Raw genomic sequence first — 20,395 nt, 5'->3', positions numbered from 1 at the left:
TAAATCTAGTCACTCTGTCTACAAAATGTAGAAGAAAAATATTTTTTCTGTATCCCATATTTTGAATTCCATTGCTACAGTTTCATAAAGGATAAGGAGATGGCAAATGAATTGAACTGGCATTTTGCATTGGTTCTCTCTAAAGTTTATTTATTAGTCACAAGTAAGGCTTACATTAACACTGCAATTAAATTATTGTGAAAATCCCCTGGTCACCACACTCTGGCGCCTGTTCAGGTCAATGCACCTAAACAGCACACCTTTCAGACTGTGGGAAGAAACTGGAGCACCTGGAGGAAACCCACGCAGACATGGGGAGAACGTGCAAACTCCACACAGACAGTGACCCAAGCCAGGGATCGAACCTGGGTTCCTGGCGCTGTGAGGTAGCAATGCTAACCACTGTACCACCATGCCACCCATGTGATGCAAAATGCCTGTTCAATTCATCTGCCATCTCCTTGTTTTGCATAATTAATTCCTCAGACTCACTTTCTATCAGACCAACACTCAGATTGTTAACTCTTGTTTAAATATCTATAGAAAACAAGCAGTGATTATTGCAATATTTTTCTTGCATGTCCCAGTTATTTCTTCCTGTATACTCTGTCCTATAGCATAGCTACTATAAAGGGGCCTATAAACTACTCCTAATATCTTCCTTCCTGGCTCATCATCTATTTATATCATGACGCCTTATATGGCATCTTGGGATTTTTTTTAAGGTGGTAATATAGGCATTGGGTGTTGTTGTAATTAGCTATAACAAATAGTGTGAAATAAATATGATAGCCATGAATACATCATTGCTTCATTGAGTCCTTTGGTTTTATTGATCATTCAGCCTGGCCTTTTTTGATTTATAAAAAAAGAAAATATCACATGAAATACGAGAAAGTCAGTCTAATGGTTGAAAGACCATGATAGTTCCCCAATTGTTTAACCAATGAATACCAACCATTTCCTTAGAAGTATTATAGGTCCAGTTCTTCATAGGTTGAAGATTTTCTCACTTTGCTATTCAGCCGAATCCATTTGCTATACATGTTACCAAACATTCTCAAAATTGTGCTGTAATAATACCAATATATTTTGTTGCATTAATTACAATACATTTAGTATTTATGAAACAATGAGGCACATTAAAATACAAATTCTAATGATATGTGCTGAAGCATAAAACAGTTTCTGCTTTTGTACCACTCCCTTCATATTAACTGTGATTTCCATTGCTCATACCTTTAAACATTAGATTATGAATATCTGTTTTATTACAGAGCATACAAAATTATAGTACATCAATTATGAGATGATTTATTTCCCCAATTACAACTGACACAATCAAGTGTTATCAAAATCTGTTTTTTTACACTTTAGAATAATATGTGGCACTGCCTCAATGTTCACTGCACTTTGAATGTTTGTAAATACGGCAATAAAATAGAATAACTATAGGCATAACAACTATGTATTTTAACAATTGACTCATACCAGTGAGGGATACAATATAGACACTTCTGCTAGCAAATTAAAATAAATGGCAATCATTCAATATCATTTTTAATTATTTTATTAACGTCTTTGGACAAAGGTTTGTACTGTCTTCCACTCAGAAGGGGAATCTGTAGAGGGAAAAATATAGTTGGTCAAACTTCAGTGAGTGAGCAGATCAAAAATAATGGAAGTATGTTTTATAGAAAATGATTTAATATAGTAAAAAGATCTATTTACTTTTATCACCTTTCACTTACCAGCAGCTGAAGACCGTTTTCCCATGAGTCCAACAAAATTCTCTAACTTATGTCCTATGAAACAATTAAAGTAAAAAAAAGAAAATTTACCAATTATTGATCCTACTATGTATTTGTCAAAAACTTGCAATTTCTTTTAGTGATAGTACATTTTATTTTCCACACCAAGATAAATAATAATTGAATGTGAAATTGAAACAATAATTCACTTGTGTGAAAATCAAATACTAAATCACATTGAAATAAAATTGTGTTATGATTTTATTTTGATTGCAATTGAATTTGATTGCATCATTAGTGGCAATAACCTTTCTAACATTTAGCATTTGTTCTCCCAGGAATTTTAAATTATGCCCAATATCCATTTTAATTCATATACTCATAAGTAGCTTGATTATTGAGTTTTTAAATGCTGACTGAAATACGACACATGCTCCTATTATAGTAATGAATCTGAACCAAGTGTACTCAGTTATACCATATCATTTACCTCTCAGCTTTATACCATGATGTATCTTCATGTCCCTGTCTGCCCATACACATGTGCAAACAATAAAGAAAATTTACATTCAAGTTTTGCAATGTACTTGTACATATTTTATGAATAAAGTATATTTTTGGGCAAAAAATTCAGGCTTAGAAAACCAGGTTTGTTTAATCAAGAAGAAAGTGTAGGCTTTGGATAGAATTGATTAAGTCTTTTAAATTGACGAAGGGACTAACTGCATCTGTGTAGGCGGACTATGTCAAGTAAGACATTTTGGGAATGTCCAAACTATAATAAGCTATGCAAACATAGAACTAGATTAAATGTCAGGAGATTTTTCTTTACGCAGAGGAATGTTGACACTAAGATCAAATGATCTGCTTCTGCCAATAAGTACAGAATGGATGTAACAGTCTGAATGGGAGATGCAGGAGTTTCTCACTGTCTAATATTTACAAGTTGAACATGGATAGGTATCTCATGGTGATTGATCTCCTGGAGTCCATTCTGATCACCTTCAGAAGTCAGAGCAGAATATTTCATATTTTGATGGCACAATGGTTAGCACTGCTGCCTCACAGCACCAGGGACCCAGGTTCACTTCTGGCCTTGGGTGATTGTCTGTGTGGAGTTTGCACATTGTCTCCATATCTGCGTGGATATCCTCCACGTTATTCCACAGTCCAAAGATGTGCAGGTTAGGTGGATTGGCCATGGTAAATGCATGGGATTAAGGAGATAGGGCTGTGGGGTAAGGCCTGGGTAAGAAGCTGTTTCAGAGAGTCAGTGCAAACTTGATAGGCTAAATGGCCTCCTTCTACACTGTAAGGATTCTATAGTAATAATAACTGCTGTCTGTTTTAACCTGTTCTTTTGCCTTTTCCAAAAGATTCAATATTTATACTGGAAATCATGACATCTGATTGTATCATGACTATTTGGGACAGGCTTGCTGAACCTTTTGGCCTTTCTCCATCTGTCTTGACATATGTTTGTAAAATTCATATCATTAGCATGCTACCACCTCAGAGAAAGTATGTTGATGGCATTTCTGCTTTCATAAAAACAGACTTATTTATTGCTCAATAGAAAAGAGCTATAAATGTTCAATATTCATGAAAATGTACAGATAACCATGCTGCTTATTTTCACATATGAAAATCCTGTGCTGTTGTGTAAAACTGTTAAGCACTCTAAATTAAATCCGAATGGCTGTGAGAATCTATAGCAGAGAACGAAAAATATGCTGACAATCAGCAAAGATTGGACAGCTCAGTGAATTAAGTGGATCATCCAATACTTCTAAAGAAACCGATTTTTTAAAAGAAAGAAAATTATTGATTAAAACAGTAATATCATTTGTTGAAGTGTTAGACATCATAACACTAAGGTAAGCTTGAAATGACAGCAATCATTAATATACTGGGTTTGATGCCAACATAGATTTTAACTAAAAGATCAGATGACAGATGGAATAAAGTAACTTATTTCACTATAAGGTCTGTTGTGTAAGTAGTCGAACTAGTAGAATCTAAACATGGCTTTGTGAGAGGAAAATCAAGTCTCACAAATTTGATTGAGTTTTTTGAAGGGGTAACCAAGAAGGTAGATGAGGGCAGTGCAGTTGATGCTGTCTACATGGATTTTAGCAAGGCCTTTGACAAGGTACTGCATGGTAGGTTGTTGCATAAGGTTAAATCTCACAGGATCCAGGGTGAAGTAGCCAAATGGATACAAAATTGGCTTGATGACAGAAGCCAGAGTGTGGTTGTAGAGGGTTGTTTATCAAACTGGAGGCCTGTGACCAGTGGTGTGCCTCAGGAATCGGTGTTGAGTCCACTGTTATTTGTCATTTATATTAATGATTTGGATGAGAATTTAGGAGGCATGGTTGGTAAGTTTGCAGATGACACAAAGATTGGTGGCACAGTGGACAGTGAAGAAGATTATCTCGGATTGCAACAGGATCTTGATCAATTGGGCCAGTGGGCTGGCGAATGACAGATGGAGTTTAATTTAGATAAGTGGCAGGTGATGCATTTTGATAGATCGAACCAGGGCAGGACTTACTCAGTTAATGGTAGGGCATTGGGGAGAGTTATAGAACAAAGAGATCAATTGATACATGTTCATAGCCCATTGAAAGTGGAGTCACAGTTGGATAGAGTGGTGAAGGAGGCATTCGGCACGCTTGGTTTCATTGGTCAAAACATTGAATACATGAGTTGGGACATATTGTTGAAGTTGTACAAGACATTGGTAAGGGCACACTTGGAATACTGTGTGCAGTTCTGGTCACCCTATTATAAAAAGGATATTATTAAACTAGAAAGAGTGCAGAAAAGATTTACTAGGATGCTACCAGGACTTGAAGGTTTGAGTTATATGGAGAACTGGATAGACTGGGACTCTTTTCCCTGGAGCGTAGGAGGCTTAGGAGTGATCTTATAGAAGTTTATAAAATAATGAGGGGCATAGATCTGTTAGATAATCAACATCCTTCCCAAAGGTAGAGGAGTCTAAAAGTAGAGGGCATAGATTTAAGGTGAGAGGGGAGAATTACAAAAGGGTCCAGAGGGGCAATCTTTTCACACAGAGGGTGGTCAGTGTCTGGAACAAGTTGCCAGAAGTAGTAGTAGAGGTGGGGACAATTTAGTCTTTTAAAAAGTGTTTCGACTGTTACATGAGTAAGATGGCTATCGAGGGATATGGACCAAATGCGGGCAATTGGGACTAGCTTAGCCATTAAAAAAAGGGTGGCATGGACAAGTTGGGCCGAAGGGCCTGTTCCTATGCTGTAAACCTCTATGACTATGAAAGGAGGGTAAAGATAATGGCCAGAATTCTGCGACCTCACCTGCGGCTAGAATTCTCCCGTCCTGCTGGCGCAAGACATCAGAGAATTCCAGCCTACGTGTCAATATTGAATTTTAGATTTGTTTATATTTCACTTTATCTTGCATTGAAAACCTTGTCTATGACTAAATAGAACTAAACTTTCTATTAATCTCACTGAGATGGTGCATTTTACCAAGAAAACTCCCCAGCTTCATAAGAATGAAATAAAAACCTGTTTTGCCAATTGTGAGCTTATGGAAATGGTAATTCATTTTGTTATGGTCATTATACTAAGGAGAGAAGAGAATTGATCTACGATTTAGGAATATTGTTATGTGAATCTGTAAGACCATGGTGGAAAAGGATTATTGAAAGTTCCAGTATAAGTGCTAATATAAATGAGATGTGTTTCCAAGTACCACAGGATGACTACTGATATAATTACTCAAGCAATTTTTAACATGATTTACTTTCTAGACCAAAACAATTGAAAATATCTGTCCACTGAAATCAGAAACTCAAAGTCAAAATGTTTATAGATATTCTCAAATTTATGAGTATTATATTGCAATGTTCTTCTAAATAGAACTAAGTATCGAACAACAAGCATTGAATTGTGCTTTATTAATTAATCTTTGCCTCAGCCAAATTGAACAATTTCATAAATACTATGCATTTTGTTCCACAAGTTATTTTAATTCTGCATAAGCTTCTTTGGATAACAAGAACATGGCATCACAGTTTAAAGTCCTTATGAAGCAAATTGCTGAAATTGTTTATGCAATAAATATAATTATAAGACTTTAACACTGAATCCAACCTAATAAATTATAATTAAATCAATATATCTTTTTTACAGGTTTACATTTTGGTTTTTCTCGGTTACTAGCCATTAGCTTTTCAAAACTTACTTTTGCGAGTCAGTGGCTTGTTTTCTGAAAAAGAAGGAAGAACAACAAAAACTTATTTTCCAACAAACTTTCCCAAAATAAGAAATATTAACCGAGTTTGAGTTACTCACTCTTATGAATGGCTATTGCTACCTTTATACCTCTAAATGAAGATAGCCAGATCCATTTAATGCATCCCCAATTAATAGTTTTAAATAATGTGTGAATGGTTTCAAGTGTATCTTACTCATTATTCTCTTTCAATGTTGCTCTTTGTATCATCAATTACATTCATTATTCTGAAATTAATCCATGATTCCTCTTCACTGAAAAATTAATGAACAAAGATCTCCATGTACTGAGAACTTGGAGAGCAAATTTTATCCAATGTAATATAAAGTTTCTTTCATCATTTCACATTCCAGCTAGAAATACTTTCTCCATAAGTCAAACTTAATAACTTCAATGATTTTGTTTCTTGTTGGCCTCACTTCTCTGTTGGAAAAATCTAACAAATTTGAGTATGGTTAATCTAGCAATTAGAGATATTGGCCAGAATTTTACTGTCCTGCCCGCCGCAGGAATCAGAGTGGGTGAGGGGCGGACCATAGAAAGGTCCGTTGACCTCGGGTGGGATTTTGCAGTTTCATAAGAACATAAGAACATAAGAAATAGGAGCAGGAGTAGGCCATCTAGCCCCTCGAGCCTGCCCCGCCATTCAATAAGATCATGGCTGATCTGACGTGGATCAGTACCACTTACCCGCCTGATCCCCATAACCCTTAATTCCCTTACAGATCAGGAATCCATCCATCCGTGCTTTAAACATATTCAGCGAGGTAGCCTCCACCACCTCAGTGGGCAGAGAATTCCAGAGATTCACCACCCTCTGGGAGAAGAAGTTCCTCCTCAACTCTGTCTTAAACCGACCCCCCTTTATTTTGAGGCTGTGTCCTCTAGTTTTAACTTCCTTACTAAGTGGAAAGAATCTCTCCGCCTCCACCCTATCCAGCCCCCGCATTATCTTATAAGTCTCCATAAGATCCCCCCTCATCCTTCTAAACTCCAACGAGTACAAACCCAATCTCCTCAGCCTCTCCTCATAATCCAAACCCCTCATCTCCGGTATCAACCTGGTGAACCTTCTCTGCATTCCCTCCAATGCCAATATATCCTTCCTCATATAAGGGGACCAATACTGCACACAGTATTCCAGCTGCGGCCTCACCAATGCCCTGTACAGGTGCATCAAGACATCCCTGCTTTTATATTCTATCCCCTTCGCAATATAGGCCAACATCCCATTTGCCTTCTTGCCGTTTCGGGACGAGCAAGGCCGTAAAATCCCACCCATTATCTAAATACAACAAGAAAGGACATTCTAATTAATTAAATATCGGTGGTTATTGGTTTGATATCTAGAATTTCCATTTTGTACTTCAGCAACACCACCTGCAACTTTTATGTATTTTTTCACATTTTAATTGCCCAGATTTTGCTCTCAGTAGTGAAGGAATAGCCTTTGCTATTCATTTCACATGTAGACTTTTGTACGTTTGTCAGCGGATATTTCTACTAATCCGACACCTGATCCAGTGTGGCACCCATTACAAGGAATCTGTGGTATTAGTGATTAGGGAAAGCAACAGCAAACATCTTCAACCAATCAGATTACTGCGGTGCATAGAGATTAAATCCAGAAATTAATAAAAACAGGAGCTATAAGTGATGTTTAATGTATGTACGAAAAGCAAAATAAAGATTGGGACAAGGAGAAGTAATTAAGAAAGATTGATAAAAAAGAAAACAGGAAAATTGCATTATTATTTCTTTAAATCTCCCAATGTTAATTTTGTCTCAACAGAATGAGATTTCCCACTTGTAAAAAGAAATTTCAAAGCAAGAGAGGTTGTTCAGCATCAATTGTCCCTTGTTACACTGTGAATAAACTCTGTCATTCTTGAATGCAGTAACCCTAACTTTTTCTGCTATTTTTATTGTGACACTAGTTCATACTGTTGCAGTGATTTCAGTGCCAAGTGTTGTGTATTCATGTTTGTTCCTAGTTGGAACAAGGTTACTTTAAGAGACTGATTATGTGACTATTGCTGACGTCAAGGCCATTTCCGCAGGCAAATGTTTTTCCAGTAAAGTTCTTGTTTGTTTGTATCTTAGTGGTCTGCAAGCCAGTCCTTTAAAAATACCATAAAGGAAACTAGTGACGAGAAGTTCAGAAACATGCTGGCAAATTCCTGGAGAAATAGAAAAGATATAGAAAACTCATTAATCCGTGTTGCACTTATCCAAAAAGGATTAAAGCTGGTGATGGAAGGGTGCCAAATATTAATAGCAGCCATCGAAGGAACCAAAATTTAAACAAAAATTTTGGAAAAAACAACCTTGAAAAGAAGCTTGCCATGTGCTCTGCCCGGAAAGATCTGGAACAGTGCAGGGAGCATTGTGAATAAAAAAAACCCTACAACAATAGTTTAGAGCTGTTGCTCGGGAATCTCGGAAGGAAACGGATTCAGCTCAGGGCTACCTTGCTTGAAAAAAGAAGCAAGGTAATGCAAAGAAAAATCATGGCACATCGTACTTATGCAAGCCCTTTCCATAATAAAAATGGTGGGAATGTTTGAAACCATGGGACTATGTGATGAGAACTCCAAGTGGTGGAGCTCAGATATCGAAAGATTCGATTATTTTGTCCAAGAGAATAAAATTACAGCAGATATTGTAGTTCCAACTTTCCTGAGTACAATGGGGTGGAGGGGGGTTAGGGGAAACATTCAGCCTCCTGAGAAATTGGAAAAACCAGGCTCGAAAACCTATGATAATGTAATGGGAATATTGCAGGGCCACTTCTCACCTAAACCTTTGGTCATCACTTAGAGGTTCAGGTTCCATAAACATAACCAACAAGAAATTGAATCAATCACACAGTTTGTAGCTACTTTACAGATATTAGCTGAATATTGTAATTTTGGAGATGTCTTGAACGACACCATTGGAGACAGACTAGTATGTGGGTTAAGAATCAAAGCTATCCAGAAAAGGAAGCAACTTAAACCTAAAGAAGGCTTTAGAAGTCACGATCTCTATGGAATTAGTATCTAAGGAAGCACAACAATTAAGTTTGAGCACTAAAGTCTATAAGTTTTGTCTGAAATCCAAACACAAACACAGGTTCAAAATTGCCACCAGTGTGCAAATACTGGTCACCCAGCAGCTGACTGTTGCTGCAAAGATGCAAAAGGCAGGAATTGTGGCAAAAAGGGGCCTATTGAATATGCATGTTGGAGAGAGAAACAATAATTTCCAAACAATTTTATAAACAACAAGAACCAAGTGCATCAAGTGGAAAACCAAATAGAGGGTAAACAACCCACAGGATACAAAAATGGCATGAAAAAGGACCAGAGTCACAGATGGACGATGAACTGTCGTTGAACGTACTGGCCATTGCGGGTGTAACAAACCAAATTGGGTCCTTTGGTGGACGGACAACCAGTGAAAATAGAAGTGGACACCAGAACAGCAATTTCATTGGTAACAGAAACTGTTTATCAAGAGAAACTACAACATATCACTTTAAAAACTCCAAAGATAATACTAAAAATCTCTCTGGGGAAGTGGTTCCATTGAGGGGCCTTATCTATTTGAATGTGCAGCAAAATATACAGACTGCAGACTTGCCCCTTGCCCATGGTAAAGGTAACTATCCAGCCCTAATGAGGAGAACCTGGCTGGAGAGAATCAAGCTCAACTGGACTGAGGTGAATCTCATGTCAGAGACCGAAGCAGGTCTACCGAAGATTTTAAAGACACGTGCTATTGATTTTAATGAAGAGCTGGGAAGCATGAAAGAGATCTCAGTCGAGCCAAAGATTAAGGACAAAAGCAACGCAAGATGCTTAAAGGCTAGGTTAGTGAAATAAGCCATCAGGCCTGAGGTTGAGGCAGAATTAGAGAGGCTGGTCAAGATGAGGGGCGTGGAGTCCTCAAATCTGTTAATGTAAGTGATTGGGCCACACCAATACTACCCGTGATGAAGAAAGATGGTTCTGTACACATATATAGCGATTTTAAAGTCACTATCAATCCAGTACTGTGTGCAGATGACTTATTTTCTAGGTTGCCTGGAGTCCAGCATTTTAGTAAAGTTAATCTTAGTCAAGTTTATCTCCAAATAAATATGGATCCAGATTCACAACAAGTTTTGACAATTTTGACACACAAAGGGCTATTCAGATATTAAAAGCTTCCATTTGGGCATCACGCCCGCTCCTGCATTGTTTCAATGTGCCATGGATCAAATTCTAAGTGGACTGGATGATCTACTTAGATGATATCTTAGTTACTGGAAAGAATGAAGATAAGCATCTTCAAAATTGAGATACTGCACTCATTAAAATCTAAGGAAGCATTCTTAACGTCAGAAGTACTGACACACTTTGATCCAAAGGTATCCATGCAATTGGCTTGTGACGCATTACCCTATAGGTTGGGAGCAGTGGTTTCTTAATGCCCAATGGTGAAGAGAAGTCAACAGCATTTGAATCAAGATCCTTGAACAAAGCAGAAATGAACTATGAACAGATACAGGAGGAAACTATAGGCATCATTTTTTTGGAGCAAATGTTTTTACAAACACCTGTATGTGAGGAAATTTACTAACAAATAGATCATCGACCACTGACAACAATACTCGGGCCACGCACCAGTATTCCATCTCTAGCAGCGAGCCAGATGCAGAGATGGGCATTGCTGTTTCCAGCACATACATAAACGATAAAATACCGTCAATCAAATCACCATGGGAACATTGATAGACTCTCCAGATTACCTTTACCTAACAAGTCATCAAAGAATAGTTTGAATGGTAATATTTTCTATTTCAAATAAATTGACAGCACTCCTGTAACCCAAGAGTTGAAGCTATATGTTACCCGAAGACTCAAACTATCCGTACAGGCTGATTGTCTCTCCTCTGGGGAATGAGGATAATCATTCTGCCATTGTTAAGGAAACATATCTTAAACAATTTTCATGCAGGTCATTATGGGATAGTGCGGATGAAGGAAATAGCCAGAAGCTATTTTTGGTGCCAGGACTCAATAGTGAAATCGAGGAGAAGGCGGGTATGTGTTTGGCTTGTGCAAAGGTTCAAAGCCTGCCACCATTAGTGCCATTACACCCATGGAAATGGCTAGAAGGGCCATGGCAAAACGTTCATATAGGTTATACCAGACAATTCAAAGGACAAATATTTTTCATTGCAGTAGTCGCACACTCGAAATGGCCTGAAGTTGCCATTATGAAGACTACATCCTCAGAGAAGACAATAGAAAGACTGGGTGAGATTTATGCAGAATTTGGTTACCCACACCAACTTGGGCCACAATTAATTTAGCAAGAATTCACAAATTATCTAAAGGAGAACAGAATCCAACACACCTGATCTGCTCTTTATCATCCTGCCACAAATGGGCTGGCTGAAAGCTTTGTTCAGATGATGAAGCATTCATTGAAGGCAACTTGTGAACAAGAATCATTGTCTAAACAATTAAGCGAATTCGTGGCGATATACAGGAATACAACATTCAACAATCATTACAACCATTCAACACCAGCCATTACTCATGATAAAACGTCAGTTACACAGTGTTTGATTTGCTGAAGCCACTTAAGACAAGAGAAATTGATCAGAGGAAACAGCAAAGTCAGGTTTTGTAACATGACAATAGGACTAAATACGGTGTTTTTCAGAAAGGTCAGGAAGTATTGCCAAGGAACTATACTACCAATAAGAAGTGGATACCTGACAATCGCCTTAGCACAGGCAGGAACAGTCTCCATCACCGTACAAACTCGAAGCAATATAATGCGGAGATGACACGCTGATCAACCTTTAGCAACTAGAGTGGGTTTGTCAGAGACAGAGTCAAACAAGAGTCTGAAACAAACTGCTAAGTGAAGACCTGGACATTCCTGAGAACCTGACCATACCAGGAACAACTGTGGATGACAGTACCTCAGTTGAGAACACTTCAATACCAAGTCAACCTCCAAATTCTATGTCGACTCCAGTTGAGACAAATATGGACGACATCTAAACTAACCAAAAACACCAGAGGCGGCAGTCAATGCAAAAAAGTGGACGCCTGAGGTTCACCAACAACCACATAGAAATCAATGTCGTCCAAAATGTCTAACTCATTGACTGTTGTGTTTGTTAATATTGTGAATTTTAATTGTTATGAAATGTTATGAAACACATTATATTGTGTTTCATTGCAGGAACCTTTAATGTAAAGGGGGAGGAAAGTGTTGTGTATTCATGTTTGTTCCTAGTTGGAACAAGGTCATTTTAAGAGTCCGATCATGTGATGTATTGGTGATGTCATCGGCTGTTTGCGCAAATAGGCAGTCTATCCTAACAGCCTGTACAGTAAACAGCTTTCCAATAAAGCTTGTTTGTTTGCGAGCCTGTCCTTTAAAAATGCCACACTGAGTCTATCACTGAGGACTGAACCCAGTGGAGGAGCAGGCAATTTCTGACAATTTCTATTTGTTCTATATGAAGCTATATATTCAACAGTCTTAACCATCACTAGAAATGCATTAAGTGCCTGATAAACAAGCAGTATTATTTCTGGAGAAAATGGTATATATAATTGAGACACTTTATAAATAATGACCATCCAGCAAGATCCCCAGTTTAATCTTGATTTACACTGAGGCTAACTAATTTTGGCTTTGGGCAAAAATGGGATGACCTCAATGTCCATTGGCTAAGAAAGGGAAAATCATTTATAATTTATGGTTCAATTCATATTCAATGTGCTAGAATGAAATGCATATGTATTGACATTTGGTGAGGACCGGACTTAGTTATGATTTCCCATTCTGGAAAATATTGTGTTAATCCACAGTACTCAGACTCACACAAGAAATGGTGGAGTAGGAGAATCTGTATCCTAGTACAAATCAATGCTACTAAGGGGGGGTGGAACAAAAAAGTCTTAATTCTTGCTAATAGAAATATAACATATGTTTAACTATAAATACCATATATGTATTTTTTTATTAAGTTGAGGGAATGCTGGATCATTCAGTTATATGAACATGGGATAAACATTGGGCTCTTGATATCAACCTAGATTTATGTACATATGCATAGCTTTATTTACTCAACCAAAAATTGATGATGGCCTTCAGACTGTGCGATGTTTGATAGTAATCAAGTATAACTGAATCACCTCTGTTAAAATAGCTATCCCATTACATTTATGCTGAAATTAGGAGGGGATAGATTTGAAACACCATGAAGTAGCAAAATACAGTGTAAAATTTAACACAGTATAATGATTTGTAAATTATTTTGAAATGTTCTTAAGAAAGCATCCATTAAGACTTCTGTGTGATATTGCTGTGCTGTGGAGATGGCAGTCTTTTATGGACTACCTTGACATCTAAGGGTGGTTTTGGACATACACTAGCTCAAAAGTGTTAGTATAGCTCAGGAATTGATTTGAAAACTTGGCACTGAACTGATTTAAAGTCATTTGACATATTCCAGGGAGTGAGCTCACATACCTGGAGCTTGCACCATCTCCAAAGTTGCAGAATGAAATTCAGTCTGAGAAAAAGTTGACCATTCAATGAATAATCTACAATTTTCTGAATTTAAGTTTGAATATCTGCAGTTTTAGTGCAGAATGAATGGTCCTGTCAGCTTTCTCCTCGTGTTACAACTTAACCACACATTGAAAAGTGGTCCTTTTCCAATGAACAGATAGACAGACACAGCTATCACTATAACTGCACTATTTCTCTATAACTCCGCTATTTATCTGAGCCCAGCTACAATAGTTTAATTGCCCTCTTACTTTTTTTTATTCATTCGTGGGACATGGGCATCGCTGGCTGGCCAGCATTTATTGCCCATCCCTAGTTGCCCTTGAGAAGGTGGTGGTGAGCTGCCTTCTTGAATCACTGCAGTCCATGTTCTGTGGGTTGACCCACAATGCCATTAGGGAGGGAGTTCCAGTATTTTGACACAGCGACTGTGAAGGGACAGTGATATATTTCCAAGTCAGGATGGTGAGTGATTTGGAGGGGAACTTGCAAGTGATGATGTTCCCATTTATCTGCTGCCCTTGTCCTTCTAGATGGAAGTGGTCATGGGTTTGGAAGGTGCTGTCTAAGGATCTTTGGTGAATTGCTGCAGTGCATCTTGTAGATAGTACACATTGCTGCTACTGTCAGTGGTGGGGGGATTGAATGTTTGTAGATGTGGTGCCAATCAAGTGGGCTGTTTTGTCCTGGATGGTGGCAAGCTTCTTGAGTGTTGTAGGAGTTGCACCCATCCAGGCAAGTGGGGTGTATTCCATCATACTCCTGACTTGTGCCTTGTAGATGGTGGATAGGCTCTGGGGAGTCAGGAGGTGAGTTACTCACCGCAGTATTCCTAGCTTCTGACCTGCTCTTGTAGCAACTGTGTTTATGTGGTGAGTCCAGTTGAGTTTCTGATCAATGGTAACCTCAAGGATGTTGACCGTGGAGGATTCAGTGGTGGTTACACCATTGAATGTTAATGGGCGGTGGTTAGAGTGTTTCTTATTGGTGATGGTCATTACCTGGCATTTGTGTGGCATGAATGTTATTTGCCACTTGTCAGCCCAAGCCTGGATATTGTCCAGATCTTGTTGCATTTGAACATGGACTGTTTCAGTGTCTGAGGAGTCGTGAATGGTGCTGAACATTGGGCAATCATCAGCGAACATTCCCACTTCTGACTTTATGATGGAGGGAAGGTCATTGATGAAGCAGCTGAAGATTGTTGGGCCTAGGACACTCCCCTGAGGGACTCCTGCAGAGATGTCGTGGAGCTGAGATGACTGACCCTCCACAACCACAACCATCTTCCTATGTACCAGATATGACTTCACCCAGCAGAGAGTTTGCCCCTGATATCCATTGATTCCAGTTTGGGTAGGGCTCCTTGATGCCACACTCGGTCAAATGCAGCCTTGATGTCGGAACTGAACACTAATGCTCACTTTTTCAACCAATCAAATCTTTAATTATCTACTAAACTTAAAAACATAATTAGGGCAAATCAGTATGGATTATAGGAAAAGTCATGCTTTGGCTAATTTTTTTTCAGAGAATAATAGAGTGCATAGGCAAAGAGAATGTGAGAGGATGTATATGTAGATTTTAAAAAAACAATTTCAAAAGATGCCAAATTAAGGGGAATGTATCCATGTGCATGGTGGTGGCTAAAACTCAGAAAGCAGAGTAATAGGGAACAGATGCTTTTTTGGATTGGTTTGATGTGATCAGGTGTGTTGTCTGAGGATCAGTGTCAAAATTGCCTTTGTTTCCCAGTTATATTGATGATGCTCATAGAATCCCGACAGTGCAGGAGGAGGCCATTCAGCCTATTGAATCTGCACCGACTCTCTGACAGAGCACTCTACCCAGGCCCTCACACCAAACCCCCACATATTTACCCGGCTAATCCCCCTAAACCTACAATTTAGGGACAATTTAGCATGGCAATCCACCTAACCTGCACATTTCAGGACTGTGGGTGGAAACCGGAGCATCTGGAGGAAATTCATGCAGAATGTGCAGACTCCACACAGACAGTCATCCAAGGTGGGAATCGAACCTGGCTCCCTGGCGCTGTGAGGCAGCAGTGCTAACCATTGTGCCACTATGCTGCCTTGTGCCACTGTGCCGCTCTTGAATATCAGCACAAGAAGAATATGACTGAAGATTTCTAACAAATTATTTACAACTTACACTAACTTGTGAGATTCATACTGCGAGTGAAGAATTGAAAGATCTGGGTCATAGGTACACCTACTTTAAAGATGTAAGTGAAGATAAAAAGATCTTGAAAAAAAACATGAGTTTAGATGATGGGGTATTGAATACAAAATTAAGAGGATGATAGATTCATGCAAGTCATGCTTTACTCATAGGTTCCAGTTAGGTAATTCAGTGGGAAATAATTAAATATTACTGAGTTTTTTAAAAATTGAAGTTATTTTGTGTTTTGCCTTTGTGCCAATGCAGCACACCATCCTGCGCTCACAAAGTGGTCAACCAATACTTTTTCAAACTTTTGACTAGATTTAAATGTAGTTACTGTGTGGAAATGGTGTGCCCTTAAGGTGTGTCTGACTTTTTTCTATAATTTACCCATTAATATTAACAAACCCTTTGCTTAAAAATGTGATGAGCATTAGGGATGAGCAATATATGCTGGCCATTGCCAGTCACGCTCACATCCCATGAAAGTACAGATAAAAAATGCTATGTGCTGTTATTTTCAAAGTTATTGATCATATACATAAAATATGATGTTGATTGATTGATACATTATGATTTATTATGCATAACTCAATGGAAATCATATTCCCATTACAATACGGAACATGTCACTGCTAGTCCCTTGACAGCGTTCAGCTAAAATACCGCAGGGTGTCAACTCCGCCCTGGAGCTGTCCCTTCTGATAGTTACATCAACCACTGTTTCTGCATCCATGGGGAAACACAATAGAAAGCATTTTGTCTTTTTTACAACCCTAATGAACTGGACACCATAATTTTTGCGGATTCCCCAGTTGTGCAATATTTGCCTGTAACAGCAAATAGAGCCCTGAAAGATTCTCTTTCGTGAATATATGTGATCTGATTGTTTTTTTTTCCTCCTATGTCCATTATGTATCCACATCTAGTGGAAACCATCTGGATCAGTATTACTAATAGTACACAACACGGTGACAGGTGAGATAATCTGTAAAACACGTAAACTGTGGCTTAAAATACCAGATTTCGCATTTGGAATTGGAGGGAAATTTTCACAATTATAATCACAGATATTTAAGACGTTGATTGAGTTTGTAAAAAAAAAGCTCAAATATAAAATAAAATGCAGGTATAAAATAGTAAAAGCAGAAATACTGGCAATCTAAGGCTTAGCCACGCCTCGCCTCCGCTTTAAATGTTTTGATGTGATCGCTCTGCTGTATATTTCCAGCATCTTCTCTTTTTTAAAAATACGTCAGACTTATTTCCATTAGCTGTCAGTTTATGCGATTGGTTGTGTTTTGTAAGTATTTTCTAGGAAGTTTTGTACCTTGACATTAGCGAGAATGGACAAGCTACACTACTGCTGGTGGAGTCATCGGGTGAAATAAACTGTGAATACCGTCTCTGCACCCCCCCCCCCCCCCGCCCAAAAAAAATCTAGTTTACTTATCAAGACTACAAAGAAAGATACTTTACCGAATGATCGCCTCCCCATTAAGCCAAAGAACTGCTCAGGCCGTGGTTTCCTTGCCACTCGCTTCAGGAGCTCCCGGACGGAATCCGGTTGCAGTTTCGTGTCCTGGAAACAGACAAAATCAGACACTATTTTAACCCTATCTTCCATAACATCGCTCTATTGATCTTCCAATCTGTCACTTTTAATGTGCTATCTCAGAAGAACATTTATTTAAAAGACAATTCTATTTTAATCACATTAATTTTCTGAAAATGGCAAAAGACGAAGTGAAACGAGAATCCTGGCCGATTCTCTGCGGGTTGTTTACTGGTGTAAACCTGTTGCAGTTAATGTTGCAGTTCCCAAGTGATGTTGCTGGGTTGCTGATGAATTGCCCGCCAATCCGTTCTGGCTGGGATTTGCTCTGCTCACTCTCGGGTGCTTCTTCTTTGGGCAACACGTTCGGCAAACTCAGCATACCACTGCAGAAGTAGGTTATAATTATAGTAGGGTTTAGGGTTACAGGCTTTATCTTTGTTATCACACGACACAGCCACCCCGCGGAACCCTACTTATTATTCCAACCTCTTCTTACTAAATGCATGTCACCACCACATTTATTTGTTGAGAAACGGGCTGGAAATACTCGGGCTCCATATTGCCACCATGTTGCACTGACATGATTTATTCAATTTTACAAATGGCATTTTAAATTACTAAATAGCGACGCTCCCAAACATCTATTGCTGGATAATGATCCACCACTGGATATGTTGAATCCATTACTACAGATCTACACGATATAGATGCAATCTATCATCTACACAATAGCGCACAAGTCTTGGGGACAAACTGGGATTGGCCAATGGTTTCCTTTCAGGTAAACAGCAACTTGGTTCTATCAGTTTTGCATGTTATTGAATTTGACTGTACACATTTAATTGCAATCCATATGCCTAACTATCCTCACCAAATATCCAGCTAGATATCAATAATTGTGGAGAAATCCTACTAGATTCACCCTCCGCTTGCTGAGCCGATAGGAATAGACTCTCACGGAAATGACCTTGTGCTTCTATAACTGATTCCCATTGGAATTCCTATTGGAATTGATTATAATGCCATAGCAACCCGTTTGTGAAGTTGCTGCATGTATCTGTGAAAGTAGTATTTTCACTTAGTATTGTAAAACTTTCGAATCTAGATTCTCCGCACTTCTTAACGAAATCAAGTGAACGTGTCCTAGAGTCACAAACCATTCCTCTGAAATGGGAGCGGATTCATCTTCCCAACTACGCGTGCTTTTTAACGAGAAATTGCTTCTATCGTGTCGTTCTCGCTGTCTGTTCCACCATTCCCTTTGCTCCCATTAGTGCCGGCTTCCTACCCAGTGATATGTCAGGAAGCATCAGCATTGTTCACAAGTAAAAAGTTCCTGGTTCCTATCTGAGAGTGTAACTGGAAAAGTCGTGTTGCACCGCCAGAGGAACAACCTGTGTTTTGTCAACTATTTCTTTTCGCGCACACAGGAATTGGTCTGATTAAATGTACATATAAATGAATGTGGCTGTGTGTAATTATTGCATTCATTGCTGACTATCCACACTCAGGCACTCAGCAAGAAACTCATTCATTAGTAATCTGATCAGATTCACCATCTGCTCACACAGACATTGACAGATTGACTGATTTATCACAGCAATGAATAAGTGCCACTGAAAGATTTGGCCAGTGAGTTATCTATCCCGTGTGAAACCAAAAAGCATTGTGACATAGTACTACGTTACCTTTAAACGACCTGGCATGATGAAACACTGGGCAACGAGAACTAGATACATTTCAATGCTTACATCGTCTATTTATTTGTCAACAGTGAGTTGGAACATTACCTGGCTGTGGTCGCTAACGGCCCAAAGAGACACGACTTCATTTGGAGAAATCTCCTCGCAAAAGACCTCTGTCAACACCAGGAGGCTGACAGTCAGTGCGAGCAGCCAGAGAGTTCTCATCTTGGGAGCGGGGAGGGGTGGTGTCCGCACTCACTCCGGCTGTGAAGAGCTGGAGCCGCGGAAGACCGTGTGCAGCCGAGTGGAGTGTGCAAGTGGCTGCGCGCTCTCCTTGTCTCTGCCAGAGGAGTGTGCCCGCTACCTGGCCCCAATCCAATTCGTATTTTTCCGTCCGATCCCGGAAATTCCCGAGCTCGTTCGCTGCTTTGTTGACCCGCTCAGATGATCCGCCAACTACACTGGCAGAAACTGCAGCCCCCTGCTCTGTCTGACAGGACACTGAGAAAGGACTCTCAGGTGCCGCTTGAATGTCAGAGTCTGAATGAAAGTTCCGCTGAATTCCTTACAATTTATACCCTGCACAAGGGGGGTCGATACAGAGCAGGTACTTCACTGATCCAAAAATAACCCTCCAGGAATTGGGAGGTGACCAAGTCTTCCCCCAGTCTGACGAATTGAATTAATGATCAATACTTAAGTGCAGGATTGTCAAGATGTATTTTTTCTGCAGTCGGATTAATGCTTAAATCAGTTTGCCGATGTGAGTAATAGTATAAATGCGTGCTTAAACCGACGTCAGCATTGTGGTTTAATATTTCATTTCCATTCTAATAGGTGCCCTCGGAGTCAATCATTCAATTAAGATTTTAATAACTGTAATTAGATTACTGGAAGAAAGGAGCTCCTTTGAATACATATGACACTTATCAAAACCGGTTTAGAGAAAAATCACATTTTACAATACAAAATACCTTAATCTTTTGGGAAATGCACCCAAGGTTAGATTTATGCGGATACGCCTAAATCTTTGGAGAATATTTATTATTTACCTGAAAGTTAAGCAATTCAGAACAAGAACTGCATTTTAAACTGCAGTATAAAGTACACGTTATTTTTCTAATTAAATGGCCATGTGCAAATCGTATTATTAACACTAAATAAACACAAATTAATGTCATATGTTGATTTACAATTACATTTTATAAGCGTGTGTTCAATTCTATTAATTTGTTGTGGGCGTTCTTTTCTTTCTGCAGTTGAACAAAATGAAAGTATCGCCTAGGGTCTTAAGTTAGGCTGTTCATACTCTGATCTCAATTAACCGTGTCATCTCTGTGATTTCTGTATTTTGTGCC

The 20,395-nt window shown here is 38.9% G+C and overlaps 1 protein-coding gene across 1 annotated transcript; it reads right to left on the bottom strand.

Annotated features, from left to right (window-relative positions):
* Positions 1-808: 808 nt before the first annotated feature.
* Positions 809-19,439, bottom strand: LOC144503534 (protachykinin-like). Its single transcript, XM_078227987.1, has 5 exons — positions 19,143-19,439; positions 17,274-17,376; positions 5,988-6,011; positions 1,752-1,805; positions 809-1,622 (listed from the first exon to the last, which is right to left on the bottom strand). The coding sequence occupies exons 1-5, from the start codon at positions 19,260-19,262 to the stop codon at positions 1,573-1,575; spliced, it is 351 nt and encodes a 116-aa protein (XP_078084113.1). The 5' UTR covers positions 19,263-19,439; the 3' UTR covers positions 809-1,572.
* Between the last annotated feature and the right edge of the window lie 956 nt (positions 19,440-20,395).

This window comes from Mustelus asterias, chromosome 2 (genome assembly GCF_964213995.1).
Source record: "Mustelus asterias chromosome 2, sMusAst1.hap1.1, whole genome shotgun sequence".
Classification (NCBI taxonomy): domain Eukaryota; kingdom Metazoa; phylum Chordata; class Chondrichthyes; order Carcharhiniformes; family Triakidae; genus Mustelus; species Mustelus asterias.
The sequence above is the reverse complement of the archived record's forward strand: the minus strand, read 5'-3'. Positions and strand labels throughout refer to the sequence as shown.

Bases quoted from the DNA above. Each gene is read 5' to 3' on its own strand.
- LOC144503534 (XM_078227987.1), bottom strand. From the start codon at position 19,262: ATGAGAACTCTCTGGCTGCTCGCACTGACTGTCAGCCTCCTGGTGTTG. The intron at 6,012-17,273 runs GTAAAGTATCTT...CTTCTTTTTCAG, and splicing joins AATGGGGAGGCGATCATTCG to AAAACAAGCCACTGACTCGC. The intron at 1,623-1,751 runs GTAAGTGAAAGG...TTCCCTCTACAG, and splicing joins AAAACGGTCTTCAGCTGCTG to ATTCCCCTTCTGAGTGGAAG.